Here is a 13,499-nt window from a genome sequence, read left to right as displayed (position 1 = left end):
ACGCACATTTTCTCTCGCTTCGTGCCGGCTACATGTATCTTCGAGTTTTTATTGGAACGCTGGATTGTTTGCGTCCTTTGTGGTTGGCCAGAGTGACTTTGATTTTGGTGTTAAGAGATTGAACTGGACTGGACTGCAAGTGTAGCCAAGAGAGATAGTTACATCAATGTTGAGCTAAAAACAAAAATCAAACAAAATGAACATACCAGCTACTGCACTGAAGCTATATGAGAGGTGTTCACATAATTTATGCATGCACCATGTATGGATCTCAAATCGAAAACAAAGGACAGACTTTTTCAAATTTTGCCCTCGTGTCTTGGAAAAATCACTTAAAACTAAGTACGATTGTTTTTTCCATACGCAAGTTTCCACTCAAAGCCTTCTTATAGTGCCTATGTATGGTAACCCTTTAAACCGTTCCTGGTGGCTTGTATGTTTACAACTTGTGATTCGCTAAAGATACATGTATGTATTGCAGACCTATTTTCTTTCTTTCTTTCTTTCTTTCTTTTTTTACCTAACACCTCACTATTTATCTCGCCGATTTCTCTCTTCAGTTGTTAATTAGTTTAGCACTGTTTTATTTTTTGCCAGGACATGCTGTATCAGTCAGTGAAGTTCACGAATAACATCTGGGTTCTAGCTGAGCTGAAAATGCAGCCTGGTAATCCTGTGGTACAGGTTAGTATCTTGTGATCAATAAAATTACCTTTTTATTTTTTAAACCAATTACCGTACGACCCAGCTGCATCCCAAGCTATCGTGAGCTGGTTGGGAAAAAGTCCGCCAGCCTACCAGAAAACCAGTCGGTCAGTAGTCAGTCAGTCAGTCAGTCAGACAGACAGGCAGCCAGCCAGCTAGCCAGTTAGGAAGGCAGCCAGCCAGTTAGGCAGGCAGCCAGCCAGCAAGCCAGTCAGTCAACCATCTAGCCAGCCTACCTGAAAACTAGTCGGGCCGTCTTTCAGCCAGCCAGCTAGCCAGTTAGCCAGCCAGTTAGTCAGTCAGTTAGTCAGACAGCTAGCCTGTCAGTCAGTCAGTCAGTCAGCTTTCAGCTAGCCGGTCAGTCGGACAGTCAGACAGTTAGCCTGTCAGTCAGTCAGTCAGTCAGTCAGACAGTCAGTCAGCTAGCCAATCAGTCAGCCAGGTAGGCAGTCGGTCAAGTAGACAGGCAGTCCGTTCGTCCCTTTGTCCGTCTGGCAGTCACTATAATAGCTAACATGGTGTATTCTCTGTTTCCCCAGTTGTCGCTGAAGACACGAGCGATGGATGTTGTGATGGGCGTACAAGCAATGTACGAGACCATTTTACACAACTGAGGTCCCACAACTGGTCCATCCGCGGAGAATTTGGAGATTGTTCATTACCAGAACAGAGGGCTTACAATAGAATTGTAGAATATAGAGTAAATTGAAGTAAAATAACTTTAGCTGCAATGTTGTTTATTATGCTTGGTTACACGAATACTCCACGCTTTACTACAAACAAACAGAGTCTAGTTATGGATTCAAATGCTACAGGCCTTTTCCAATCTCTCATGTTGTGATGGAACAGTCAGCAACGCGTGAACGAGAAAAATAAACTAACAAAGGAGTCTTCTTGCTGTGCGTGACTGGTGGTAAGATTGCGTGACAAGCGGATTGTTATCTCCCCCAGTCCTTACTGTCCTGGTATCTTTTCTCGTTCACAGGGTTATTTCGGCTGTTCCCCCACAATGTGAAAACCTAGAAAATTCTACACTCCTTCTAACTGATTTTCAAATCAAGCAAAGCGGAGGTTGCTACAGGTCAGTAAAAAAAAAGAAAAAAACTTGTTCCAAGGTCTGGAAATATCCGGCGGATATAATATACTATAAAAGGTGTTTTATCCAAAAGAACTAAAATTCAATGCGTAAAATGGCTCCTTTTCATTTGATCAGTCTTACTACGGTCAGGGAATTTTCGATTTTCTTCAAAATGGCAGCCATCGATGGCATTGTCAGACTACTTTATCAAACATCGCAGTCCTATACCTATCTGTAGATCATGAAGCACTTCTAAAGGTCGTTATCTACGCAGCGATCACACACAGAGCAGACAGCAAGGTTAAGACCAACATCTCCCTTGAATGATAGTGGTTTCCTGGGGCGGCTGAAGGTGGAGAGAGGGCTTTTGGATGCACTGCGACCAAGCCCCTGCCACCGGGGACGTCTGACACCATGCCATGCAACTCACGTGTGGCGGCGTCGATTATGGCAACTGAGTTGGTAGCTGTGGCTGGTGTTACAATCCAAGACCCTGCCATAATAAGAGGACGGCTGACGGCATGCATGCCAGGCTTGAACAACACAGTTCCGACGCCCTTGATGTAGGTGACTTGAAGGAGTTTGAGATCCAACACCGCAATCTTGTCGCTGTAAATGAGGCTGATGTAAGCAACCGCGCTGTTTTTCGGGTCGAACACCAAATCGCTGACACCTCCAGGGATATCAATTGGGGATTTTAGAACTGGAGCGCTCACCTTATCAGAAACGACAAGGACATACACTTTGCTGGCCAGCAGCACGTTTATGGATTCGTTGATGGATTTGTAAATTGACACGATGAAGCGACCGTCAGGAGAGGTGTACGGTACACCTGTAAAATTCCACTTTCGGACAATCTGATCCTTTGTGACATCTAGCTCTAACACTGCGTTTTGACCACGGCAATCAAAGAACGCGTGTTCGTTCACAGAGCTGTAAGCGAAATAAAAAGTTCCCGTACAGCCGTAGCTTGAAACGTTTACAAAGCCTTTGTAAGTTTTCGATGATAGGTCTAGTTGATGGAGGCCTGGGTTAAACATGTGAGTCACGTAGCCAACTTTGCCATCTTTCACTTTCTTGTTAGCGAACATGTAACCATGTGTCCAGCCTAAACGTGAAAATTGTACGTGTTATGTATTGTATCAGCGTCAAGCAATCATATCGTACGGGTTCTTATCAGAGCATAACCGTTTCTTGCAGAAGGTCAGACCCCCTTTAAACTCAATGCAAAATATAGAAAATAGCCTCGTGTTCTTGTTTCTTCCCCCATAAATCTCGTCCCCATAGGCCGCGATTCTTTTGTCGGCACCAAGAATCGAAACCTCTGGGCTAGTCTGAAAGCCCGCCAAATCTGAATGGCTGTTGAAGACTTGATAATTTCATCCACCATCTCCGGCGCACGCGCAGAATCAAACCGAAGCTAGGAGGCTTTTGTACATTATGCTTTTGTTTCCCCACTAAAATGCTCCACCTTAATGCTCCATTTTTCCCACTAAAATGCTCGGTCTCCCCCATAAAAGTCACTAAAATGCTCGGATAATGCTCATTATACAAACATTTTTTTAATTAATTTCAAAGTTTTAACATGGTGTTAACTGTTAACACTTACAAAAACGTTCAAGTGTTGTTAGTAACAACAACAACGTATACAAGCTCATAAATACAGCCAAAAAAAAAACATAATCCACGAAATCATCTACGAAGCTAAGTTAAGAAAGTAGGTGACTATCTCTAGAAAGTTATTTGTTGCTGAATTTTGAGTTTTAGTCTTCATTTTCTCTAAAAAAAATTAATTTATTTTTAATTTTCTCGGAAAAAAATAAATTTCCCGGGAATATGCCACTAAAATGCTCGAATAATACTCAATGCTTTTGCCTCACTAAAATGCTCGAATAATGCTCAATGCTTTTGCCTCACTATTAAAATGCTCGAAAAAATGCTAGCATAATGTACAAAAGCCTAGCTAGGACTTCCTGCGTTTCCGACCACTGGTCAAGGGGGACGCAGGCTCTAGTAACGAGATTGCATCCCCACTAACATTGTATGGCTGTGCCGTGTTTCCGTGCGAAAGGTACTGGCAGGTCGTGGGTAATCCGCGGGTTTGTGTCCGGGTGTGTCACTTAATTTAAGTGTTTCTCTTATCTTTAACTCATTCACAGCTTTGATTTCCGATTCTTAGTTTATCCAATCAAAAGCTTGCGCATTCTAGCGTGACGCATTAGGATTTTTGTTGCTTAGTATCACTTCTTCTAGCCTGCGCAGCGGGCGCCTTTGAAGTTTCGAGTGCGCGTTTGGGAATTGCGAAACGCGCGAGACTGCCACGCAAGGAAAAATAGTAAAAATGCGATCTTTCGTCCTTATAAAACGTGCGCTAAAAAAAACTACGCAGGCTACTTGTTTAAACTCGCTTCTGGATTAACGGGGCGGGGGGGGGGGGGGGATTCGTACTCAGATCTCTTTGGAGTGCTCACCTGGTTGCACATGCGCCTTGATAGCCTTGTGAGTCTTTTTCAGGTCCCCCGCGGTACTGATGACGTCAAAGGTAGAGTTGGTCCATGTGTGAACCCAGACCTCCTCCAGCCAGGGCAGGTAGTACAGATCAACTGGATATCCCTCTGTGGCAATTGTCTCAGTAACCTTGGAAACCGGGACACGAATATTATTGTTGCACACTCCCTTCGAATAGTTTATGCCAGGCCAAGCTAGTTTGAAATTAACTATTATAAGCACTAAGGGTGGAATGTAGTACCGGTAGGTTTGCTAATCAGCTATGGCGTAATAAAGACCTTTTTTGTTTCGAGAGCCTGTTACAGTGAACGTACCAAACACAATGAACGAAGAAGAAATAGAAGTTAATACTGCCTCGTACCCAGGCCGTGCTTCTTCTACGCAGGAACTTTCGGGGTATTTTGCGGGCTGGAATTCTTGGAGCCGCAAGGGAACTTGGGAAGAGTAAAAACTTGGACACTGTGCTTTTGGTAAAGAGGCAGAAACAAATAAGCATCTGATTCGTTGAGATGAGTAAGTGGTTGGCAGGGTCTTCGTTTTTCTTCAAATAATTCATAGGGTATAGTAAAGCAAAACTAAAGCAGTTCGGGGTTACTTTCGACACTCGATTGAAAACTGCTCTAATTTAAAAAATATAATATATCAATTTTTAATGGTTTTATTGTGTACTGTTTCTGTGCCAGAATCAAGTTTTTTCAAACCAGAGCGACTTTACTCAGTGCAATGCTGCTAAAAGCCCGTGGACTTGTTTATTTTACTAGCCTTGTGTCTTCCTTCGTGAAGAGCTTACCTTTTGTTCGTGCACATCGATTACATGAACTCTGTTCCCAGGCATGTCGCTGAAGAAGACGAGCTCATCTTTAACTGCTATCTCGCCTCCGAAGGAACATTTATCCCTATAAAAATATGTTTAGATGAAAATATTAGAGATAAAACGTCATTTCTGCAGACTATATATGCAGTAAATATCCCCTCCCGGCGGGTAACTACCCCCCCCCCCTGAGAGGGAGTAATCTATTTACGGCGCTGTCAGCCAGGGATGTAACTCATGTAGTTTTATAGAGGATGACAATCGCGTTTTGGTGTTGCTTGTTTCATTTTAAATGTTCACAGTTGCTACATAAGGTATGTTTTAAAGTCGCAAATAAATAGAAACAAGATGTCAATAAATATATTTTGTCCCTTACTCATCAAGAAAAGGGTCTCTTTTGGTACCCCTCAAAAATGAACTTGATATCACGACAACCCCCCTCCTTCCCCTCCCCCCTCCAAATAAGAGATCCCAGTGGGCAAGTCATGGTGACGCTGCAATGCAGTAAGCGTGCAGTACGCGTGCAAGACACGTGCAATAACGTGTGCAGTACGCGTACAAAACGCGTGCAATAACACGTGCAATAGGCTTGCAATTCGCAGGAAATACGCATGCAAAACACGTGCAATACGCAAGTTGCCCCAAAGATTACCTGGAAAACCGATTGTTTGACTTGGTACAAATACCATCGGCGGCAGTGATCTTTGACACAATCTTTTTGCTCTTTGGTTCTATAATGTAAACACCTTCAGACCCAAAGACGTAAACCAGAGTTTCTTGATCATTTGTAGCGTGCGCGGCTTCAGCGACTCTGAAAGAAACTGGAAAAAACAAGAAAGATGAGTTGATGAGCAAAACAAGAAGGCGGCAATGAAACGTGCCAATCAAGTCTTGGGAGTCGCCCATAATCTGCGATCAGTCGTTCTTTTTTTTTTGCGCCACGAAAAAAAGGACGCCTGATTGCAGTTTAGGTCGCCCACTACCAACCTCGTTCCCAGGGGCCTCTCCCCTCCCCACCCAGGGGGTGCGGGGAAAGAGAGAGACCCTGGGAACGAGGTTGGGCCACTACTTTCCGGAACGAGTTACTTCATTGTTTCTTAAAGAAATTGATAACAAGTCATAACAATACCCCTAGCCTTAGGAAACAGTGGAGGTAGTTTTTACAACGGGCGAATGAAAATAGAGGTTCCAGAGAAGTTAAGCGTGTAACGAAAGTTTTCATTAAATGTCGTCTCTTGTTAGGGTGAAGACCCCATAGGGCACTAAAATAAAGATATAATAGGATACTGGATAATCTCTGTTTACCTTGTACTAAAATAATATTTTCATTCCATTTTTGCGTTCGTTCGTTCCGTGCTTCACTTCTCTGACAGTGATTGCCTTTTTTCTTTTTTAAAATCACTTATTTTTCTAGTAATTGAATGTGCCCTTTTTGAGTTGTATCAGCCCCGCATGCCATGTATTTTTTCTTCACTCTATTATTATTTATATTGCTGATTTTGGTTTTGATTAGTTCCTACATTTCTCACATCCCATTTTATAAATAGTGTAAAACATCAAAAAACTGAGCTGAAGCTAAAAGAGACGGAGAGGACATGCAGCAGGCTTAATTTGGGGGAGGGGGGAGGGACAGACCAGGGTACGAATTTTTTCACAGGCATTTTGTGTAATTGCCAACGAGTCAGGCCTTCTGGAAGACCAGAAGGCCTGACGAGGCGGCAGATCATAGAGCCGCGAGAAGATTTGTATGTGCGAAAAAAATCTCACAAACGCTCCAAAATGAAAAGGTAATGTAAGTAATGTGTAGGGTGTTTACCATTTACAAAAAAATTTCGGAAAATTTCCGTTGGGAATTTCCGTTGGGAAGAGTGCGTTCCATTTAGACGGGTCTCATTCGTTCACAGGCTCCTCTCTGTTCAGTTTCTGTTGCTCCCTCGAATCGTCCGCGAAAGATGTTTATACTCAAATGCCGTGATGAATGAAATCATAAAGTTCGTAGTTGACAAGGAAAATCTGATAAATTCAAAAGATTATGGGGAAAAGTATCCTTGCCGCGGCTGCAACTTTCATGAGACGCTACCTGTGCCACAATAGTAACGCTATTTTGAATGTTTTTTGTCAGCATATTCGATCGATGAATTTAATATACTTGCTTTGCCCAAAGAAAGCTTGGCTTCAGGCACAAATTTTACCTACCATTTATCGTGATGCAGTATATTTTGTAGAACTGATGCAAATACTTGAGTAGAGCAATCGTTTACACCCTGAAAACTCAACCATGAAGAACTTTATTTATACATAAGACTGACCCGCCATTTTAGTTGAGGAGCCGTGAGACCCGGCTGTGAAAAAGGCTTGGGACTGGTGAGAAAGACGAGAAATCTGTAAATGGAACACGAATTTCCATTGGGAAGTTTCCACCGGGAAAACGGGACTACCTTTTCAGGTTGTCCGTTTTTTTCGGGAACTTTCCAGTGGAACGAACCGAAAAGTCGTGTTCCATTTACATTCCGCCCGGAATTTCCGGAAATTTTTTGTACACCCGGGGTGCTTACCATTTAGCCAAAAAATCCGGAAATTTCGGTTTGAAGTCAAATGGTAAGGTCATTTTCCGGAAATTCCATTCGGAAATTGTGGACTACCTCTAGAGGTACTCCACTTTTTCCGTTCGGAACGGAACATCGGAAATTTCCTTACCATTTGAACGAATCTTCCGTTTCCAGGCCCTTTTTAGCACTTTCGCGCGGTTTTAGAACGTGTATGTTCACCTCGACCATAGAAATGTCAGCACTTTTTTTATAACAGGAGATAAAAGCTGCCTGCCTCTGGTATTCCACGTTGGAATTGTTCATGTGTTCATATTTTTTCTCGGGACAGGATCTAGCTCGGCCGTGCCAATTTTCACTCGACTGCGAAATTCACTCGGTGCGTAGGTGGGAACAGTTACCTCTAAATAACCTTGTATTCTGTTTAAATCGCGTCTCATGGAACAGCTGACGGCAGTAAACAGCATCAGCCCATCTTATTCGTCGAAAAGTTTGTTTTCTACCTCAAAATATTCAGCTATATCGACAGAAAACAACACTGAATTTGGCGCTTGATCGAGTGAGCGGGATGGAACGCCTGGTAGAATAATGGTAAGCGAAATCTCATCCGGTTGGTCGGCATATTCGGAAAATCGCTTACCATTATGCAACGGTCGCACCAACCGGATTTTTTCGACTTTGTTTGCTTGTTTACAAGCAAAAAGAAGGAGAATAGCGTTTACTGGGCTAAAATCTGAACCGGAAGGGATTGCATTCTTGTTAACTCTCAAGGGACTGTTTTAATTTCTCAAGGGAATACTTTCCGCTGTGGGTGATCTAAGCGCGTGACTTGTAAAGTGTCACTCCATAGTTGTGCTTCAGCACTTCCGTTCTTGTAGAAAAAACGTGACTTGTCAAATTTACAAACATTATATAAGAATCAAAAACGTGAGTAGCCCAAATCTTGCGTCACATAACCAATTAAGAATGTAAGGGGTTCAGCGCTCGAAGGCAGCGAAGTTTAAAACGATTAAGAACGCAATTTTTACTAGTACAAGTCTTTAGGCGCTAATATTAATTTAACCTAAAATCACATAGCGAAAACACTGAAAGACCGCTTGGACATGTCCAAGCTATTTAAAACTACCACTACGTCAGACCCATGTCACGCGATCTCTCGCTTGTAGCTATAAATAATCATTCACCTATTTTCAGTTTGAATACTCTGCGCTCTGTTTGTGTGAAATATTTATTGTTGTGTTACTCAAGCGTTTGGCTCGGAGCGAGTACAAGTCGTACAATTTACCCGGAACGTGTTAAATATTGCAAAACAACGACTTATTTTCTGGATATCCCAATTTTTGTTTTAAGTTTACGGTATTTTGAGAATCGAAACGTTATCGAAACGTAAGTTGCAAGCTCAGCAAGAATGTGTCAAAGCACGGGATACACGTCATCGCGCCAGGGGAATTACCAAAAGCTTGTCGGAAGACGCTAAACGGAGAAACACAATGGGATAGCCTTTATAGTCTACTCTTTATTTTGGCGTGATTTGGCTTTCTTTTAAAAGAACTGGTTTGGGTTATTTTATTGAACATTCGGAACAAAATAAATATTTGCATGCGTAAGCAGGCATTTTTCCGGCTAGGCATGTGGTTTTAAAAAGCAAAAGATGATGTGGTAAAGGAAATTCATGTCACGTTCACTCCGTGACTAACGCAAACAACACTTGTGTGTTTCTAAAGTGACTGCTTTTCTAAAGATTTTACTGTGCGGCGCCGTGCCTTTAATTTAGCCAAAGCACTGAAAGAGGTCAGGAGGTCAAACATTACCCGCACGAACATACTAAAACGTTGCTAATAGTTAACCAAAGGGAACTCATTCCGTGACAATTGATTATTTCTGCTGAGTTGCACAATTTAGAATTGCAACATCATCTAGCAAAGCGCACTATTACTAAAAATAGATTTCGCCACATGATACCCCCCTGCGTGAGTCGGACAACAATTTTAGTTTTGGCAAAGGCTTTGTATGGAGGGGACGCATTCTTGACAAGAAAAAAAGGGCGAGAAAGGCACAATTTGAGGCCGAGATTCTCGAAAGGCTCGAAAAATGATAGATTTCAAACATTTTTGCTTTAGTAAGTGAAAAACAGATTGAAGGTATCCAAAAAATGGCCCAAAATTGAATTTATTAGTCGAAGATCCGGTAATGACACCTTGATTTCCACGGCGGATAGCGAATTACTATCGAATTATATAATTGCGAAGGATAGCACTTGTATGTTTGCTTCATTTAGGCACCGGAAAGATCGTCGGTTGCAAGAAGTTCAGAATTCTTTCCGAATTTGACGGCACTGATCGCCGGCCATCCGATCTGTTTCGACACATGATAGATAGAGGGCGAAAATATTATGCTATTCAAACGCCTTTCTAATGGAATTGACGGCGGGTTTGATTTAAATAAAGCTATTATTTATCCTCATTACTATTACAGACTGAAGCTACAGCTGCAGAGCTCGAACAGTGTATATTAAATAGTATCTGCCGTAACCTGCGATCAGGCGCCCTCCGCCGCGAAAAAAAGAAAGCCTGATCGCAGGTTATATCTGCCGCGACAATTGTGTAACGAAATTGACCTCTTTAAATATTCGGGTCAGGCAAGGGGACCGATCGGACGAGCGTTTCTTTGTGTAATTTTGTGGTGGCATAAATCTGAGGTTAGCTCTGTTGTGTTGCAAAATGTGCCACTAAGAACAGTGTAAACGTTTTGCATTTCTCATAACAATAAATGTTTTCTTTCAGCAAATCCCGGCAGCAAATCGGGCCTTTATAATCCATTCAATAACTGAGAGTAAAACATTTTACACATTTATTGAATAATCGCTCTGTTTGACAAACCTTTTGTTTCAAACCACGATTTGAGCTTTCTACGTTGCACAGGTAAGGCTTTCCGAATTCCGAGCCAATCTGGCCATGGTTTTGTGAAGCAATCGCTAAATATGCCTCCAAAGTGCCCGCCAACCATACATTGCTCTTACAGAGCGGTTTGTTTGTCCGAATTTTGACTCACACCGGGGGTCAAATTCTGTGACGTCATTAGTGCGCTTCGCTAATTGCAACATCATTAAATGTGTTAAGTGATATTTATAAGCGTTTTTGTGGCCTGTTGTGAAATTACTTCCGGTGGAAGCAGTAAACGTTAAACGTTTCTTCCGTTCAGCAGTTAATGCATCGCCATTAGAAAAATAAACAGCAACTGTTTTGCTGGAAATGTAGTCGTTAGAAATGGGATGTGTAGCCGTAAGGTAAAGAATAACGAGGAGAAGCGGCTTTTGGTAATATCCAAACGAAAATTTACTTTTCAATGTCGGGTTAAGATAGCGTGACGAGACAAAAGGTAACTCTGTCGTGCGTAACCTAACCTGCGATCAGGCGTTATTTTTCTGCATTAAGCCGAGTAGAAATCTTTCTAACTCGAAAGGAAACAACTATTTCGATTAAACATGTTGAAGGCAAACGTCAAAGTTTACCTTTTTTAACCAAGCCAAAGTATATGAGTCGCAAAGCACCCAGCCGTCGCGACTGACAAATACAGCATTTACTCCGCGAAAATAAAAAAATGCTTGAACTGAAAGACGTTTGAATTCTTCCATGATATGTTCGAACAACAATGCCCAGGATAAACCTTCTACTCATACTAACTTCATGCAAAAAAAGTCGATATCTCTAAGAGATCTTTGATTCTTACAAATGGTAAGCACCCCCGTAATCTAATGTAAGGTAGATCGTGACGACACAATGTCTGATGTTTTTAGCCAATCTGTTCAGCAGAATCTGTTCAGCACGTGCACACTTTGTTGTAGTTTGCCCAATCAGCGCGCTACTAATTTGTTCAGCGCGTGCATGATGCATTGGCTAAAATTCCCAGACCAGATGCGTCTCAGATAACAAAGAGATTTCAAATCTGTTCGATTGTAAAAGCCAAAATTACCGAACTAGACATTGAAATACGAAAGAAACTTGAATAAAACTTTGTTTAGAATTTAATTTCATTTAAGATAAATGAAAGAAATGCATTACAAAGCTTCAAAATTGCCAAAGCTTCGAAAATTTCGAAGTCATACAAATTTGCATGCGTAATTAAGTTAGGTCTGGCTAAGAAAACAACACGGATTTGGTTTCGTGGTGATTTTATGGATCAGAAGAGAGCTATTTAGAGTTTTTTTTTTCGTTTCTCGAATTTAGAAAATAAATGGCTTATACTTCATGTTTTTCCTGGATTGTCCGGCGTTTTTTTCTCGGGCAACCGGGCGTTTAATTTTCCAAAAAGCTGCAACAAAACAACGTGACATTAGAAACGTCACGCATTGTGCGTGATGAATTATTCTCGGAACGGTGGTAGTATAATAAAATAAACTTGTTCCATCTTTGGCCACGCAACTTGTCCGATCAGGGATTTACCTTTTAAAACCTCAAATTTTTTGGATACTTATGTGTTGAGTGGATTTTACTGCAGTGTGGGAAGTTTGAATTGATTTGTTTTGACAAATTTTGTAAATGTTTGCTTTTTGTTCGTAATTTATTTTCCGAGTTCAGTGGCTCATAGCCACTTCCAAAATAGCGGCATCGAACAACAGTGGCTTGAAAACTCTCAAATAACATGGATTTTACAAACTTTCTCACTAAATCTTCACTACTTTGGTATCATGTAGAACTCCTTTCTCATTTTATTTATAGCCTTCACAAAATCGCATTTTATTCCAGAAACATTCAAGGTTTTCAAAGAAAACGCGAAATGTTTATTGATCGAACCAAAATCATAAAGCGTACTTTCAGCCAAACATTTACAATTATCCTCCCTTCTTCTCTCCCATTGTACTCGTTGGCATTTCTACCGATAGGTACCACTAGTTTATAATACGATTACGTTTTCCATAATGTTATTTATGAGTTTTATGACATAGTGTGACTTTGTTTACCCACCAAACTGTCAAAGTTAGGATCGCGGTACGCGTATGCGTGAAGGAATGTGTGTGCATGTTTGTGGCCATTGTATGAGTGCATCTTGATCTGTCAAAAAAGCTCATCCTGGCTAGCAAAATGTTGTAAAACTACGATATTTGTTCATGCATGAAGTACGTCAGAGAATAGAGTAATATTTTAAATTTGGGTATTTCTCGTGTTTCCCCACGCGCAAAACTCTTTTGCGTGTGTGCTTCTCACGCGCTCTACGCGCTCGCCACGCGTACGCTTTATCAGCGCCGTATAAAACCGCGTATAGGCCCAGCGTGTTCGCGAGTAAGCAGAATTGTTTTCATGTGTAACCTTGATCTGTGTCAGTGTCGGGTTTTTGGAGAAGCGCTTCACGTGAGTGAGAGCGGAACGTGGCCAATGGGAATCGGATATTTTAGGTGGGTGTAACAAGACATTGAAACAAGAAAAGACATGTTCATTTATAAATTGCTTCGTATCCATAATCACGACTTGTTTGCTATTGAAACTATTTACTGGAGAGTTAGAAGTTAGATCAGTACTATTATGTTTTTTTCTCAGACAATTCTTGAATTTTTGGTGCCAGTAGACGGCAAAGAATACCTTAGTCCTGTTTAAACAACAGCGATTAAACGCACCCGATATACTTCCGAAATTGGCTAAGTATAATTAATAGTCTTCCGTACCTCTATTCAGTGTCATTAGATTAATATGGCGACCTACCTGTGGCGATCAATGTAAAACCAAGAACAGAAGCCAAAGAGGCTGAGAATGAACGCATTGTTCAACTTGTATCTCGATTAAGACACAGAGTTACGACTTGCTCCGTCTTTGAATATCGAATATTGCGACTACGTAATTTAGCTAAAGGTCAAGCT

The 13,499-nt window shown here is 41.5% G+C and overlaps 2 protein-coding genes across 2 annotated transcripts in view; one reads left to right on the top strand and one right to left on the bottom strand.

Moving 5' to 3' along the window:
* LOC144646507 (AP-1 complex subunit beta-1-like) overlaps positions 1 to 1,436 on the top strand; it is a 19,797-nt gene extending 18,361 nt beyond the window's left edge. Inside the window, exons 27-28 of the mRNA XM_078506119.1 lie at positions 598 to 684; positions 1,245 to 1,436. Coding sequence (XP_078362245.1) covers positions 598 to 684; positions 1,245 to 1,319 — 162 coding nt within the window. The 3' untranslated portion in view covers positions 1,320 to 1,436. The remainder of the gene's footprint in view (positions 1 to 597; positions 685 to 1,244) is intronic.
* Positions 1,426 to 13,499, bottom strand: LOC144646514 (follistatin-related protein 5-like). Its single transcript, XM_078506136.1, has 5 exons — positions 13,345 to 13,499; positions 5,755 to 5,923; positions 5,082 to 5,187; positions 4,255 to 4,420; positions 1,426 to 2,891 (listed from the first exon to the last, which is right to left on the bottom strand). The coding sequence occupies exons 1-5, from the start codon at positions 13,400 to 13,402 to the stop codon at positions 2,050 to 2,052; spliced, it is 1,341 nt and encodes a 446-aa protein (XP_078362262.1). The 5' UTR covers positions 13,403 to 13,499; the 3' UTR covers positions 1,426 to 2,049.

This window comes from Oculina patagonica, chromosome 3, assembly GCF_052425735.1.
Source record: "Oculina patagonica isolate OP01 chromosome 3, crgOcupat, whole genome shotgun sequence".
Lineage (NCBI taxonomy): Eukaryota > Metazoa > Cnidaria > Anthozoa > Scleractinia > Oculinidae > Oculina > Oculina patagonica.
This window is presented reverse-complemented; position numbering and strand designations above follow the sequence as displayed.